Source organism: Sprattus sprattus (genome assembly GCF_963457725.1).
Source record: "Sprattus sprattus genome assembly, chromosome: 11".
NCBI classification, from domain to species: domain Eukaryota; kingdom Metazoa; phylum Chordata; class Actinopteri; order Clupeiformes; family Clupeidae; genus Sprattus; species Sprattus sprattus.
The window spans coordinates 21,584,137-21,601,770 of record NC_137909.1 but is presented as its reverse complement, the minus strand read 5'-3'; the positions used below and the strand labels follow the sequence as shown (position 1 = coordinate 21,601,770).

General features: G+C 41.4%; 1 protein-coding gene and 1 pseudogene across 2 annotated transcripts; one reads left to right on the top strand and one right to left on the bottom strand.

Moving 5' to 3' along the window:
• Positions 1-214: 214 nt before the first annotated feature.
• Positions 215-11,993, bottom strand: LOC308372362 (alpha-(1,3)-fucosyltransferase 7-like; annotated as a pseudogene). Its single transcript has 2 exons — positions 11,963-11,993; positions 215-1,336 (listed from the first exon to the last, which is right to left on the bottom strand). The product of its transcript is annotated as an alpha-(1,3)-fucosyltransferase 7-like (transcript).
• A 1,552-nt stretch (positions 11,994-13,545) lies between these two features.
• Positions 13,546-14,619, top strand: LOC308372119 (alpha-(1,3)-fucosyltransferase 7-like; the record flags this gene model as incomplete). Its single annotated transcript, XM_080847236.1, has 1 exon — positions 13,546-14,619. The coding sequence occupies one exon, from the start codon at positions 13,546-13,548 to the stop codon at positions 14,617-14,619; it is 1,074 nt and encodes a 357-aa protein (XP_080703362.1).
• Positions 14,620-17,634: the final 3,015 nt, after the last annotated feature.

The following is a 17,634-nucleotide window of genomic DNA, read 5'->3' as shown; positions in this document are numbered from 1 at the left end:
TTGTACGATTGTTATCAGTTCATACATCTACTGCATTTTGAAAATTCAATAATTTTACTAAACAAAACAGAGGACTGTAAATTTGTCCATTTAGTTTACATGTCATTTCATCAACGCAAGACAAAGAATTGTCTTTAATGTTTTTTTTTTATTATTTCAAATATTAATCAGGCTCAGAAAAGCACTGAATGGAATTAATTACTTCCCTCCAGCTTCATTCATATTGCCAAGCATCTAAATCTTTGTATACTTTATGTGTTTGCAGGCTGCTAGCTTTGGAGCAGAATTCACATAAACGTTTAATCCACGCATTTGATTCCACAGTGTACTTCAGTCGCCAGTTGAAATATGAGGCATAGCGTTCCTTATTCTCTGCCAGTTTCCTAAGGAATTCTCCAAGATCCTCCACGGAACTGAAGTCGTCCACATGGATGAAGGAATCTTTTGGTGCCACTGCCTCATACTGTTCCCGCGGTGGACCTAAAACTACAGGCACAGCTCCAACCACGAGTGCATTATACCAAAACTTCTCTGTGATGTAGTCTCTGGATATGCTGTTCTCAAAAGCCAGGTAGAAGTAGCAGCGAGAGATTGTGTGTACCAGAGCCTCCTCATCTAGATGATTATTTACTGCTCCACCATACACGTCTACTGGTATAATTTTTTTCAGTTTATTGTATACTTTAGTTCTCTTATGGTTAGGGGCATAATTGCTCACAACCCAACATGCCAGAGAAGACTTGTCCTTTGGTATGAGTTCTTCCGCTGTCAATCCAGTTCCAAAGTCCTGTGGTACCATCCTGCCATATGGTACAGTGATGTCTGCATCGAGGCGGTAAGACATGGTGAAATTAAAGTGTCCGGCCAAGGGCTTCATATTTAAATTATTCTCTGGGCATTCCTGAGTAAACCAAACCCACCTCTGCTTCTTTGGTCGGTTGAGGTGCACGGGCAACTTCTGTTGTTCATTGGCCAACTCTCTGTGGTGGAAAATCACAAAATCTGCCCGAGAGAACAGCGACCTATCCTCCACCAAGATGCTGTTTGGTATTCCGAAGCGGTCTTGACAAATATTGGCTCCCAGATTATATGACATCCCAAAGGGCCAGTTCCATAATAGAACTACGGTATTGGTGGTATTAAGGATGACCTGTTCAGGTTTTTTAACAGCATTCTCCGATGAAGGCCATTTGATAAGCAGACTAGCAAAAAATGTCAGACAGGCAAGGACAAAAGCCACCGATAGGATCCGCCGATAGGAATAGAACATCTTCATGTTCTTTGGCTGTAAAGTAAACACATATCAAATGTATTGCAATACACACAGTCCTACTAACTAAGCAAAACTGGTACAATAATTCATAGAAAGTACACCCACCCAACCACCAAGTTCACTCTTTTGGATGTACTGATATTGTTACGGATTGTGGTTGGGGTGTTGAACTCAAATGCACGACTCAGACACAACAGGAGTAGGATGAAGAATAAACGTTTTACTATACAGGGTTCGGTACACGGATAGGCAGTCAAACTAGCAGGCAAACAAATCCAATAGGGCAAGGCAAAAGAGAAGTCAAACATAGTCCAGGGTCGGGAACACGGAGGGAACACGGAGGGAACACGGAGGGAACACGGAGGGAACACGGAGGGAACACGGAGGGAACACGGAGGGAACACGGAGGGAACACGGAGGGAACACGGAGGGAACACGGAGGGACAACACGTAACAACTATGACAAACCAGCAACGAGAGACAAGAACACAAGGACTATATATAGACACAACAGATAACAAGGGACAGGTGAAAACAATCAAGGCAGGGCAGACAAAGAGACACAGGTGGACTAAACAAGGGGAATTAACAGGGCACAGGAGAAACCAATAAGACAAACAAACCAGGTGATTATTGGGAACAGGTGAGGGGTGGAGACACAACAACGAGGGCACATGGCAACACAAACAAACACAGGAAAGCACATGGTGGAAAGCACATGGTGGGAACAAGGAAGCACAATGACGGACAAGGAACAAAGATCACATGACACACAAGGGAGACAAACTAATAAACAGAACAAGCAGAATATCAAGGGGAGGGCGTGAGGAGACAGACACGAGGAGACAAAGGTAAACAAACACAAATGAAGAAACACGTAACACAAGGGATACATACAAGGGAACAAGACCGAGACAGAGCACAGACCTTACAGATATTTACTGTTTGTTTTCCACAAGGTTGATGTAATAGGCTCACTTACCAGCATAGATTCTATCCACCACCAAAGCTCTGTAGAAATGTGTAGCTCTGCTCCCTATCACTGACCTAGGTCTGCATGTAGGGTGTTTCTAGAGTGGGCCATAGTGTTGCATAGGGTGTGACTAGAGTGGGCCATAGTGTTGCAAACCAGTCAGACAAGTCAAACGAGTCCGTCTTGAACATTCCCTGTATCTCTGTTCCTCCTAAAACAATTGCTGAACAGGAGCTGAACTAGGCCCTGATGTTTTTATATATACTGTATATATATATATACTGTATATATTTATTTAATGAAGGGTATGTTGGGGTTACAGTATACAGAATACAAATACAAAGGTAAGAGTGTTTTCCTTCATGTTTTCTAAAATCTTACAACAACAAAACAACAAAAGCCAACAATCCCAAAACCTCCCGTCAGCCCCCATCCAATCCACAACCCTAAGGAAAAAAAATAAAAAAATAAATAAAACAAAATAAAACGATTAAAGAAAAAATGTAATAATACAAAATAAAGAAGGAAATAAAGGCCAGCATATGGGCGAAAATTCAATCTTGACAGACAACATTATGCAAGACTAGTTCAGGAAAAGAAGAGAAAAGTCATGGACTCAAGTGCTAGGAGTGGAATGGAATGGAAATGAGCCCTAGTGACTAGTGACTATGTTATGGCAGAGATAGTGACACACCCACACTCTGAATTCGATCTCTGCATTTTACCCATCCAGGGTAGTGATACACACACTGATACACACAGTGAAGCACACTAACCCGGAGCAGTGAGCTGCTTTTGAGCACCCGGGGAGCAGTAAAATGGAACTTGTAGTTTGAGATCCAGAAGCTACAAAACGTTCTGGGGTACCATGTAGCTCTCTCTCTTCACATCTCTATCATGACCCCTGAGATGAACAATTCAATTTTATTTATATAGTTCCTAAACAATAAAATTGTCCCAAGGCGCTTTACAGAGCCCAGTGCCTGAACCCCCCTTAAAGCAAGCACAATGGCTACAGGCGGATTCAGTTTGGATTCTTTTGAGGATCAGCATGGAAGTTTTGTGAATGTTTTCTGTAAAGTCATATTCTTTGTAGTCAATGCTCAATGTGCTCAATACTCAAAGACATTCATGCAAACATATGTTTCTGTGAGCTGTGATTTCCATGGTAAATCATTTGACAGATAACTTGATCATGCTTCCTTGTTACAACTACGTGCCCACAGACAGTCAAAATGAAACAGGAAAGGCCAGGTCTTTCAAGACTCAGTTGACTGCTGACAGATGGACTTAGCAGACAGAAGTTGGACACTTCAAAGGGTACCAATTATACTGTATATAAAAAGTATGTTTCATGGTAAAAATGTACATTCATTTAATTGCATTCATATTAAATGTCTAAAGGCATAAAGGCTATTTACAATACATTTACATGTAGTACATGTAGTTAAATATGCAAACGACAGATTTTGGTCAAGAGCATGGCTTTGCTTTTCTGCTTGTAGGGCTATTTAATAACCTGACTATAACTGACGCAATTTTAAAGCTCAATTTGTCAGCACAACATTTTCATGTAGGCACAGGCCTATATGCATATGCCAGAATACTTTAATCCCTGTATGCTTGATGTCATGCAGGGACACATTATACAGGCCTTGACAAGAACAGAATTCCTGGCAGTACAGGCCGATGAAACGACTGATGTTTCAACCCATTGCCAATTCCTTGTTGTGTTCCGTTACATAGACGTAACCAACACATTGCAGGAGAGATTTTTTTGTTTCAAACAAATTGATGGAGGCACGACTGCAGAGGCCATCTCTAAAGTTCTTCTGCAACAGTTGGGTGTGGTGTGTTCAGCGGTGAATGAGGTAGACAGAGACAGGCTGATAGCACAAACATTTGATGGAGCGAGTGTGATGCGGGGAGTGAAAGGTGGAGTGAGGAGGATGGTTCAGGACGTATATCCCAATGCCCACTTCATACACTGTTACGCACACCAATTGAATTTGGTTATGCAACAGGCCATTTCCTCAAATACCCCTGTGCGTGTCTTCTTCTCTGACATCGGTGGCTTTTCTGCCTTTTTCTCACGTTCCCCAAAGAGAACTGCCACTTTGGACAGTGTTGTAGCAAGGAGGTTACCACGCGCATCTCAGACGCGCTGGACCTTTCATAGTCGCGTGGTTAGTACAGTATGAGAATAAGGATATCTTGCTGGAATGCTTTAATACTATTCAACAATCTCCAGAATTTGATTCAATCTCAATCAGAGAGGCAACGGGCTACTGTCGAATGCTGGGTGACAAAGAATTCCTTTTTTTCCTTGAGCTGTTCCATGCCATACTGTCCCGTGTAGATGTAGCCTACTCTTTGCACAGCTTCAGAGGAGAAACATTGATGTGGTGCATACTCAAAGAATCATTGAAAACTTTGTCTACTCAATTTCAAAAGTGCGTGATTCAGTGCCTTCTATTTGTGCCAAATACATTACTGACACGGCTCAACGTGGTGGCGCTCGGAACTTTCCGAGAATTGGATATGAAGTGTGTGACACTGTGATTGCCAATGCGAAGAATAGGTTTAGATTTACTGGGCACTTGGCTGCGGCTGTACTGTTCGACAGTGAGCGTTTCCCTGAATACGCAGAAGATTTCCCCACAGCCGCCCTCGGAAAGGCAGTTGATGCTTATCCAATGTTGAGTAAACCACTTCTGAAAACAGAGCTTTCTATTATGAGAACCCTGACTTCAGAGCATGCAGCAGCGCAATGGCATTGTTTCAGCTTTTTATAAAGAACAACTTAGCGGATGTGTTTTCTGAAACGTTGAAGTTGCTTCGCATTCTAATCACTACGCCCATGACTACAGCTGAGTCTGAACGATGCATTTCAACGCTAAAACTAATTAAGACATTCCTCAGAAATACTATGGCCCAGGACAGACTGAACGCATTAGCAATGCTGTCCATCGAAAAGCGACTGACACGGGACATAGCCTACCTGATTTCAACAGAGTTGTTATTGAGAAATTTGCGCACATGAAAGATCGTCGGGCCAAGTTCCTGTATAAATGAAGATCTGGCTACTTGATGACGTCTTCTAACAAGCAATGTTTGTTTGATGTTGCCGTGATGTTTTCCGTTTGACTTTCGTTCTGTATAAGCCTGGTTATGGATCTACTTTTTATTTCTACTGTTCATTCATTTAGCCTATTTGCCACGCACTTGTTGGTGTTTCCATTGCACGCACATAGTCATAATTCGTATTCATAATTAGTTTAGTTAACATGTTTTAATGTATCTAAAACATACTTTAAAAAAAAATGTGGGTGTGGTCATACGGAAGTATCATACGCCCCACTGAAATTTTGGCTCAACGCACGCTACTGTTATGTTGTAAACGGTTTACAGCATTAGGCTCAACGTCAACATATTGGTTTGTCTTGTGGAATATAAATGCTTGGGGAAGAAAAACTTAGGAGAAAAGTAGTGAGTATACTTTCTTTCTTTACAACATCTTGCACTGGAAGTCATGGCCCACATTTTTCCTTTGAGAACACATCATTTTGAGCTCTACATAAATAAATGAATAATCCAGCTATCTCTATCACCTGCTTATGCACAGGCCAGTCGTCATATAGTTGTGAGGACATTGAACTGACCCATAATACTTAAACCATAAAATTTACCCATAGTCATCTGTTTCCATCATGGTTTCCTGCTAGGAAGTTAATTATTGAATCCTCACTGACGGGGACTCACCTCAGTCCACAACTAGGTCCAGTATGCATTAGCTAGTTGCAGATAGTAGGAGCTCTAAAGATTTAAATTAAGTCATTTTAGGGTATAATGAAAAGACAGAATTTCCCAGTATTGACAGGGAGAGGTTTTTCTTTTTCTTACAAATCTGTGCACCCCCAAGTGCTTGTGTGTCCTCTGCCAATAACTACTGCTGAGCAAAGCAGTTGAGCAGTATGCCGGAAAGAAAGAGCATGTGTGTGACAGTGAAAAGTGAAACGTATCACCTACCTCGGCTCATCTCTCTCGAATAATTAGGTTGCATTCTAAATGTACAATGAAGTTTTATACGGAACATTAAGGCTAATAAGATAGATTTGATGAGACGCCTTACAGAATATGTATCTGAGCGCCTTACGAGGCTTTCTCTGTGTCATCATATAGACATTGAATAATTACTACAGGCTAGCAATATGAGGATACCGATTCTTGCACGGCTCTATCACTATTAACAACTCTAGTTGAATATTACATAAAAACAGCTCTATGTAGTTGGTGGGTCCGTGTATGATTCGTTCATTTGTATTTCGATTCAAAAAAACGAAAAACGGCTTGTTATTTGATTGTTTGTTTCTCAAAAGCAAACAAAAAACGAAGAACGACTTATTTTTTGAACATTCAATGTCATGCTGAGGTAAAAAAAGTAAACCTGTTCAAAACGATCAACACTGGTTTTGATTTCTATTATTTAATATGTCTGTTTTCTATGCACCGGATGTTATTTCTGCACACGTACGCGGCAAGACAGTCGGGTATGCACCATGGCTGCTTTAGAGACCCACGCAGACTTGATAAAAGAATTGTTTGAATCAGGCAAGACTCACGCCGAGATTTCAAACGCGTTGCAACAAATAGGTGCTGAAAGATGCTCTGAAATGAGTGTCCGACGGTTTTGCACCAATCACAACCTCAAGCGTAAAAGGCATGTTACTGACATGGAGTTGGAGAGAGCTGTAATGGGCTCTATATTGGAGGTATAGGCCTTATGTTTATTTATACGTTACGTATACTACCTTTACCATGTTACATGTCATCTGCCTGTCTTTCAGAAATGATAGACCTAATGTAATTTTTTTTACTTATTATTATCAGACGGGCCCATCGTATGGTCGTAAATGTATGACCGGGTACCTGGCTACACAGTGAGTGCTTGCAGCTGAGTGTCTAGTAGGAAATGTGTTGAGGGTAGCTCACCGGCCGTACCATGAATTACGGCAACAGGTAGGCCAATTAGGCCTGATCAAATGGTCACATGATCACATCACCTGAAATATTCTGGCTACTTTATTGACCCACATGTTTTCCTCTTTCACGATGATTTTTTTACTCCCACGCCTCAAGACATACGTGTGGCTCTCCATCGCTGCGTGCTCATAAACTGTTGCTTGCTTCTCTTCTCTCTTCTTGGAGGAGTAGTCGGTGCGAATATTGCGTCACATGGAATCTCTTTGCAACCTGCTTCCGGGTCGTGAATGGCACGTTATTTAAAAAAACAAAAACAAGCAAAACAAAATGCGCCAAGACAGTTTTTCAATTTTTAATTTTTTTTTAAACGAGTATGAAATGAAAAATGAAAAAACAAGTCGTTATTCGTTTTTTGTTCACCGTTAAAAAAACAAATGAAGAGATAACAAGTCGTTTTTTCATGTTTGGTTTTTTAGTTCTTAATTGAAATGAAAATGAACGAATAATACACGGACCTTGGTGCCTCTTATTTAAGCAACATAGCCCATGTTATATGGAATCAGATCAATGCCATAAATATTTTCTAATCTGTAATATAGATTTTGTATCTGTAATATAGATTTTGTATCTGTGAAACCATCTACACTTTCAAAACGTATCTACAGATACGGATTTCAAATACGAAATGTATCTACACTTTCAAAATCTATTTACAGATACGGATTTCAAATACGAAATGTATCTACACTTTCAAAAACTATCTACACTTTCAAAAACTATCTTCACTTTTAAATAGGGATGGGAACCGAGAACCGGGTCTTGTTTAGAACCGGTTCCCAATGAGCCGAATCTTTGGAATCGTTAGCCAAATTCATAACCGGGTCTGTTAACGGGTCTCTGTGCCGTTTGCGCATGCGCGAACTCTTATAATAAAATCAGACCGCAGCAGAAATTGCAACTCGACAGAAGCGATCTAAAGTGTGGCTTTATTTCACCCGAACGGATGCAAACACGGTCACTTGTAACCTCTGTAAAAGATGTATTTCCTCAAAGGGAGGAAGTACATCTACCATGAATAAGCACTTGAGCACACATGGTATAAAATTACAAGAATGTCATGTTTTCGATGCCAGCAGCAGCTCAACTAACGTCGGCGCTTTATCCCTAACTTGCCAAGGTAAACTCCTCAAAATGTTTTATCATAACAAGTCATAACGGTGTTACTCGTGTGTTATCTCGTTTTCTTGTTTACCATAACTAAACTTAGCATTGAATTGCTTAACAATGGGCGATGTTGGACTTTGTCATATATTATATATAACTTACATAACTAGGCTAGCTTAACTGTAGAATCTTCTATTTTCAGCCGTTGGCTAGAGGCAGGGGCAGTGCTTGCCTCCCCTCTGTTGGTTCTAGGGTAGGGTTAGGCTGTACAAAAGACTCCGTTAATAATAACGGGTGCAGCTCCCTCAGTTTGACAGTTCGATATGGATAAGTTTCTCGTACCCAATTCAGTGGCAGCAATAGCTAAATATACTGAGTGCCTAGTTTGTACATGATACAAGTAAGTATGTTTCAGTACGTTATTGTGTTTGTAGTGGACTCTACATTGCTATTAGAAGCGTTTAGCATAATAGTTCGCTTTTAGCAATACAACCAAGCAACCTACAAGAAAATATACAGTCAAGCTGGAGACACAATTAGCCCTGAGCGATCGCGTATCCTCCCAGAGAAGGCAGACATGCTAATTTTTCTGCACAAAAATTGTAAATAGTCTTTGCCACTGCTAGTTAAATTTTTTGGCAGCTCAGTTAATATTATACCCTTTTACAAAAGGAAGGAGCATTGTTATTTGTATGAACGTTTATATTAAACAGAACACATTTATTTAAGTTATGTAAGTTTTATTTAAATGTCTATGTAAACATTCTAGAAATTTATATAAAAGAACATTAATGTAAAAAACCCGTTTGTGCTCTTTTTTCACCCCTTACCCAATTATAAGAATCGATAAGAGAATCGATAAGGAATCGGTTCGATAAGCAGGGATCGATAAGGAACCGGAATCGTTAAAATCTTATCGGTTCTCATCCCTACTTTTAAAATCTATCTTCAGATACGGATTTCAGTTACGAATTACGGATACGGATTTCAAGTACGAATTACGGATTTCAGTTACGAATTACAAAATCTTTTTGCCACTGTTTTTAAGTCCTTTCTAAAGAGCCAATCAGCGCTTTTGGCAGATTTTCTAAAGCGCCAATCAACACATTGTATCCTGTACTGACTAGCCAATCAGCGCTTTTCTGAACACCCAGTAGTTTGCATAAGTGACTGATCAGCTAGGACTCAAATTGGTGTCCCTGGTCAGTGTGCAAACTTTCAGGGAATCCATGTTCACAGATATTTTTTATTTTTCAAAAAGACATTCTGCCACAGTACGGGCCATAAAAGGCCAGTAGCATATTTGCTGGGCACGTTTCAAAACGTTCTCAGCAGACAGATGACCAGCTATGATGTTTCCATGGAGCTGGATGCTGGAGGCAGGATGATCTGATGTTACACTGACTTAGGCGACGGCCGATAAATTTGACAACAAAGTACGTCATTCTGAAAGATAAGCCTGTCAAAATCTTGCCAATATGCCTTCTCAAAAGTCGACCGCTTTTTCATACACCAATATGGTGGTTTACGGCCTGCAACTTTCCAGCTAATAAACATAAGACAGGATACTGTCTTGGCGTTGCCCGTTCTTGAGGTCCTCTTCTGAGATCGGAAAGACTAAAGTAGAAAGAGAAAACTCAGTACAACTCTCTGAAGTGGCGTTGGGCTGAGGGGCCACTCGGGGAACTAGTTTGGGGTCGACGTTGTTGTGATCAGGGACACTGATAGAATGCACATGATTAGGGCAAAATCCTCTAGAACTAGGGTCATGGGCAGCTGGTCTGCTTGGGGAAGGTAGCTGCGCCTGCTGACATCTGGCCAACGCGACAAAGCATCTGCATTACCATGACTCTGACCGACCCTGCACTGGGGTTAGGTCTGTGTCGGTTAGGGATGAGGTAGCACAACACATCTCCTCTATGAGAGTGGATTGAGAGGCAGAAAGGGATAAAAACTCACCCAAATGCTGGCCTGGATGAAGTGCAATGTCATCATTGGTGGTATTCATGACCCACGCCACAATTAACCCATTATGTACGTTACTGACAGAGTGTGCCACTCCAACATCATTAACAGGATTAGGTATCAGAACACCTAGAAGCAGCTGTTGTTCCTGTGACACATGCGGTGATTATTGATTCACTCATAACAAGAAGCTCAGTGGGGGCTAACACTGTGACATTACAACAGGCCATTTCATGGGAGTTAGGTAACAAAGGAATCTGTGTGTACCACAATTGAAGGGCGTTTCTGCTGAGGTCAAGGAGAGCACGGTGTCTTAAAGACATTTCAATGAAACATTCAATGAAAAATAAACATTCAATTTCTAGTCTTTTTTACACGTAGTAAGTTTCAATAACTCCATACCATTACATATCGACATTCGCATCAAAGATGAGACGTCGTTGTGTGGTGAGAACTGATAGAAAATCGTAAACAACAACAATCGCCGGTGGGGAGAAGCCATTTTTCCATTGACTGGAAGCCTGCTTTATTTATTGTAGGTTACAAAAAATAAAGAAAATGGCGCAATTGTTGTTGTTATCGATTTTCTATCAGTTCTCACCACACAACGACGTGTCATCTTTGATGCTTGAATGTCGGTATGTAATGGTACGGAGTTATTGAAACTTACTACGTGTAAAAAAGACTAGAAATTGAATGTTTATTTTTAAGCCTCGAAAGTTGCACTGGGTGCCTTTAATAGGAAGTCCCATCACAGTATTTATGGGTAAAAAGCTCCTTGCACAACATTAAATTCATGCTGCAGTGGTTCCTTTCCAACTCTCAGTCCCATGGTCAAATTCCCTAAGATATCCAAACATTGCCCATTGACTGAGCGGGCAAGCACAAAGGAGGTCTTCATGGTGCGTTTTTTTAGAGCTGGGTGAGAAGTTCAACTCTTCACTCACAATAGAGATAGTAGAACCTGTATCCAGCAATGCAGGTACTTCAATGCCGTCTATGATTATCAGGAGACGAGCAGAAGGGGGGCGGCAGCTGCAGGGAATGGGAAGGAATAAGGGGCTTGGGAGTAGTAGCTGATGTTTAGTGGGGACTGGTGTCTCTAGACTGCCGTGGAGATGGGCTGGGGCTTCGTCGCCACCTGGCAGTGTCTTTACGTGAGTGTTGCCGGTCATACTGATGTTCTGGGGAAACCCCAAATCCCCCTTGCATGGAATGGTTCACGTGAACTCACCACAGGAGAAACAGAGCGCTGGCTACTATAATATGAGTCCTGGGCATATCGGCCAGGCGAGCTATAGCCCATAGGACGACGTTGAGCCTGGTAAAAGTGAGATGAAGGGCTACGTGGTCGGCGGTGTGACCCATCCCTGGCAGTTCTATCATAACGGGGATCAATACGCTGAGTAAGATATATGTTCTTCTCTCTTAATTGTTCCACATCACTCTTCAAACTGTTCACTGTAAGAGAAAGCTGTTCCACAGCTTGAAGGAGTCGGTCTTCAGTGGGTTGAGAACGGACCATGGCCACTTTTCAGGGGTTGTAGCAGTAGGATGTGGCGGAGATATAGAATTGAGCTGTAGTGCAATGCGTGCTCTCTCACATCGACTGGCAACTTGCAGCGCCGCCTCCATGGTTGTTGCACCCATTTCATGAATCTTAGTCTGTAAAGCTTGATCCACACCAGCGACAAATCTGCTAAATGTTTCACCTTCAATCGCATTTGTGTCTTAATCCAGAAAAGCTTCGATCATAAGGCGAGTAATATCTGTGCAGTTCACCTCCAGGGATTCTCCCTGCCGGCATAGGCGAGCATTCACATATGTTTGAAAAAATAGTAATGTGTGTTTAGGGCCAAAAACGTCAAGAAGGTGTTTCTTCACCAATCCATAGTTGTTCTGGGTTGCAGGTGGCAAAGTTCCAAAATAAAAATGCAGCATCAGCCAAACGTGTTGTCAAGGCAGCAGCCAAAACACACTTGATGTCAGCCCCAGGGGAATGCAACGCACGCACTGCTACTTCAAAACATCTTGACCAATTGGTGAAAAGTCAGTGCCATCTCCTTTAAAAATGGGCAGGAGTTCAATCTTCAGTTTATTTGCTAAAACGCTGCTGGCGGGGTGTTGTTGCCCCTCTCGTTTAGGTCCTCTTTGCTCCTCCTCCGACATGTTCATAGAAAGTGCACAAAACTCACCAAAAACCGAAGATAAGCTATCAAGCTGCTTGCATCCAAGTGTCCTCTTTTCCAGCAAGGCGGCAGACAAAGAAATATATTTCTCTAGCTCACCAATCATCGGTCGAAGTGGAGGGAATAGCGATGAGATGCTAGGAGTATTATGCTGATATCAAACTTTTTTTTTTCTTAAACTGCTGTCTGGACTGGCCTACCTGGCGAAAAAAAAGTTCAATAACAGCTCGATAATCCACGCATCTCAGCGCTATTCCCTCGAATAGCGCCGCCGCTGCCACAAAAACTTAACCTTTTGTGTTGGGTTTGTTTAGGTGAAATCCTCACTTAGTAGATAGACGAACTGGAGGGAGAAAAGGATGCTCTTGAACAGTTTAATGAAACTTCTCACTCTACACTTTTCACACTCTAACGTCACTTCCTAATCCTCCAGAACATATCATGTCAACATCCAATCACATTGATGAACTTCCTTCTGTTACTTAATTTAACAGAGTAGTCCTAGATAGACCAAATGATATTTATATATTCCCAATTTAGATATAACTTTTTATTTAATTAACCTTTCAACATAATACAAAATATTCCACCTTACAATCGTATAAAGCAATTTGACAATTTGATTGGTATGAACAGCTCTGGTGCTGGCATAGTTCTGCCCCAACAGAGCAATGCCAGACCGAACTTCCCGACATCCGTGAAACTCCTACCTTTTTATCCAAACCCACCCGAATGAGACATCGGTCTGCCCTTAGAAGAGTTATGAAATGATCAAATGAATGTGCCCTTGAGCTTAAGATAAGGTGCAGTGCACATCTATTAAATTATGGCCACCCTGCTATACCTCTTGTTTTGAAAAGGATTCATATAGAAATGAAACATTTTTGAAAAATCATTTTCATCTTTGATAGCTAAAAAAATGTACATACATGTATTTTATATGCCCTTGTGATTCCTGAATTTGTGTTTATTTGTTCCCAGGGAAAACTGGCAAACAAATGGTGGAACTTTGTGCCCATCGATGTACAATCCCAGCTGTCGTTCTTGCTTGCCTCACTCTGATTGGAAGCCTGCTTATCCATGGATTGCGATGGCCTTTATTCGTGACCTTCAGAACCCAAATCCCAGACCCCAAACCAGTAGACATCACTAACATGACTTCCATATTAATATGGTACTGGCCCTTTGATCAAAGAACTGCCTTGGAGGGCAATGTGTGTGAGAGGTTCGGCATACCCAACTGTATTTTGGTAGATGATCAGTCCTTGTTCTCTCGGGCAGATTTTGTGGTTTTCCACAACCGCGAGCTGATCAATGGCCAACAAAGACTGCCTGTGCACCTCACCCGACCACAGAAGCAGAGGTGGGTGTGGTATTCACTGGAAAGCCCAGAAAATAATGGGAATCTGAAGCCTTTTGCTGGGCACTTTAACTGCACCATGTCTTACCGCCTCGATGCAGACATCACTTCACCATATGGCAGGTTGGTACCACAGGACTTTGGAACTGGATTGACAGTGGATAATTTCATACCAAAGGACAAGTCTTCTCTGGCATGTTGGGTTGTGAGCAATTATGACCCCCACCATAAGAGAACTGAAGTATACAATAAACTGAAAACAATTATACCAGTAGACGTGTATGGTGGAGCAGTGAATAAGCGTATTGATGATAAGACTCTGAGATCCACAATCTCTCGCTGCTACTTCTACCTGTCTTTTGAGAACAGCATATCCAGAGACTACATCACAGAGAAGTTTTGGTACAATGCCTTCATGATTGGAGCTGTGCCTGTAGTTTTAGGTCCACCGCGGGAACAGTATGAGGCAGTGGCACCAAAAGATTCCTTCATCCATGTGGACGACTTCAGATCATTAGAGGAGCTTGGAGAATTCCTTAGGAAACTGGCTAAGGATAAGCAGCGCTATGCCTCATATTTCAACTGGCGACTGAAGTATACAGCTAAACGGTTTGGCGATTGGACAGAGGAATTCTGTAGAATCTGCCCCAAAGTCAGCAGCTTCCAAACGCAGAAAGTGTACGACGATTTAGATGCTTGGGAAAGGAAATAAAGCAGAAGGGAAGCAAGACATCAACATCATATTATTTCGTATTATTTAATTCCAACCTGTGACTTTCTGTGAAGTCCTTGAATTCAGATTTGTGAAAAACAATCTTCCAGTTGTGTCCATATTCAGTGTTGGGAAAGTTCACTTTCTACATGAACTGAACTCCTCAAAAAAAGTTTGGAAACGTTATTTAGGTCAATAATTCCTCCCCTTTAAAAATACCCATTGGTATTGGTAGTATCCTCCCTGCTGCTCAAGGGACTCTGGCTTTCATGTGTCTATTGTTACCCCCGCAGCCCCCGCATTTTTTTGATACATTTAAATTACATGGGATGCACACTATGGTTTTATTGTCTTGTCAGTGTTTCCAGAGTTGATATAGAAATAAAGAAAAACATATATATAATTGAGCTTTCTTTTTTAGCCAGGTTAGTGACGACATAGGTCAGAAGCAGTGGCGTAACTATAGGAGGTGCTGCACCTGGGCCGGTGGGGTGCCCAAAGATACACATACGTCTCTTGACGGGCGCCCCTCCAGTACTGCGTCAAATTGTTGACTCGCAGATATGCTTGTGTTGAAAGTTAACTGTTTGTATTATATTGGCAGTGTCTAATGCTATATATTCTTTTAAAAGGCAAACTTATCTCCATCATGGTTTTTATAACTTGTTGGGGAAAGGTAGCAATTTATAACAAAACTTACGACTTATCCGACTTACGCTATAGAAACTATCAAAAAACTATTCAATGAAATTAATAAGTTCTTATTTTCTTTGGTACTTTAGTGATAAGAAATGATGATTGCTGGGTAATATGTATGTTGTTGTCCAATTGTCAAGTCTCTATTTGATCAGTTTAACCAATTCGAAGGTCACGACAACCTAGTTCATTAAGCACAACTTTACTTGTAACAATGCCTTTCAAGCATAAGAGTGGAAGTAGAAAAAGGCAAGAGAAAAAAGAACAGGAGAAGGCGGCAAAGCTGCCAAAATTGGATTATTTTGGCTTTTTAACTAGCCCGCCAACTAGTCGCCAGCCTACTGGCAGCAGTGCAGCAGTTTAGCTGGAATCGCTGCCCTCAGTGGTGTGTCAGCAACCGGTAATCAATAGGTAACCTACGGCTATTGTGGTAGATATACATTTCAAGATAGCCTACAATCATTATAGTAGGGCAGGATTACTAGGTTACAAAGTTGGGTACAAAAGGGTCACTATTATTATTATTTATTATTATAAGAAATGTTCCAATTGAGAGTCAAACAAGACTTAGTTCATTGTGTACACACCCATCACTTCTGAAATATGTCAGGTTGATTAATTAAACACGATTTATATCGATAACCAACATATTTGATGTTTCATATATTATTATTTTTGCGTTCGGGGGTGGCCTCTCAGGGTTATTCTGCAGGGGGGCCTCACAGGTTTCCGTTACGGTACTGTCTATTGTGTTTGTTTTGACTTGTGCTCATGTGTTTTTGTCATGCCATGTGTTTTCTGTTTTGTTCTGAGACTCCGCCCCCACCTGCCCTCTGTTATTTCCTGGATTTCCCTGTCACCATTTACCACACCTGTCCTGTTAATCAGTCTACTCATGTCCTGGGCCCTTTTAGGCGTAGAACTGAAGCTAAGATAATCAGTCTAGCTCGCTAAATGAGATAATCTAGCTCGCTAAATGAGATAATCTAGCTCGCTAAATGAGAACAGGCTATACCGGTCTGGCGACGGGTGCTAAACTATTTAATCGTCAAGTTAATGTGTCCCAGGCTAAACTCGTCAGCTAAATTGCGCGTGCACGTCCTGCTTCAAAAGGCAGGAAAGGTCGATCACCAAAACCATGATTTTCTTTAACGGTACAATAGTCACAATAGTCTAGTCTTTGTTCCCTGTCTGATCGTCACCAAAAGTCTGTGTGGAAGACTCTGCCTGTTTAACCTGCAAACTGGAGTTAAACTCTTCTGCTTCTACTCTCCTGAGTACCTGCCTGTGTGAGAAGTTTTTTTTTATATATATATTTTTTTCCTTCTGCATTGCCTGCTCTGAATTTTTGGATCTTTTGTGTGTCACTTTTTAGACTTTGGCTCTTTCAATCTTTTTGTGTTGACTGTTTGAACTTTAAATTAACCTTTTGTACAAATAAATACTATTTTTTTGCACGCATTTTTGGTCTGCTATTGGGTCTCTTTTCCTCCGTACCTTAACAGGTATTGTATTTTATATCGTTGGAATTCCTGATTAATGAAAGTAGCTGATTTAGTTTTTTTATAAGCCTATGGGCCTCATTTATAAAACATTGCGTAGAAACCATCCTACATTTTGTCTAAGACATTTCCTGAAATGAGATCCACAGAAAACAGACGTACACACAAAAAACACGTGTACGCCAATCCTTCGGTTATAAATCACAAATGGTCGTGAAATTGTTCGCAACTGAATCTCCGCCCTCAAAACGCCCCTATTTAATCTAATCAGCATATTATCAATGCACAAACAGAGCGCATCCTAAATGCACAAACTCTCTGTGACAGTGGCAAGAAAGAAAGAAACATGTAAACAGAAGAATTAAAGTGAGGCTGACATCGACATTCTGCTGATGTTACAGCAGATGCGGGCCAAAACATTGTTAGAAAGCCTGTCTGGTGGCTTAATGGCAAAAGCAAAGTATTTGAAGTAGTAGACACGTCTCCGAAAGCACCAGCACCTGCGGCAGCAGCACCAAGGCTTTGGTGCGCTCCACTACCGACCTGTGCTGTATTGAAGTGGGCTTCCTAGGCTTTCTGAGTGTGCGAAATCTGGATGAGAATACATTGGGAACCCTGTTTTACGCAGGAAATCCTATTTCACATTTTGCTGGGCACTATATGGAAATCTAATAAATTGCGGGCATATGGGATAGTGTACTGCGAAGAACATCGCGCAAAATTCTGCTTAATGATGACGGGGATTGCTCGACTGGTCTCCAATTTCTCATCGAAAGTTCCTGTAGCCAGGAATCCAAGAATGGACAATGCCTGAACG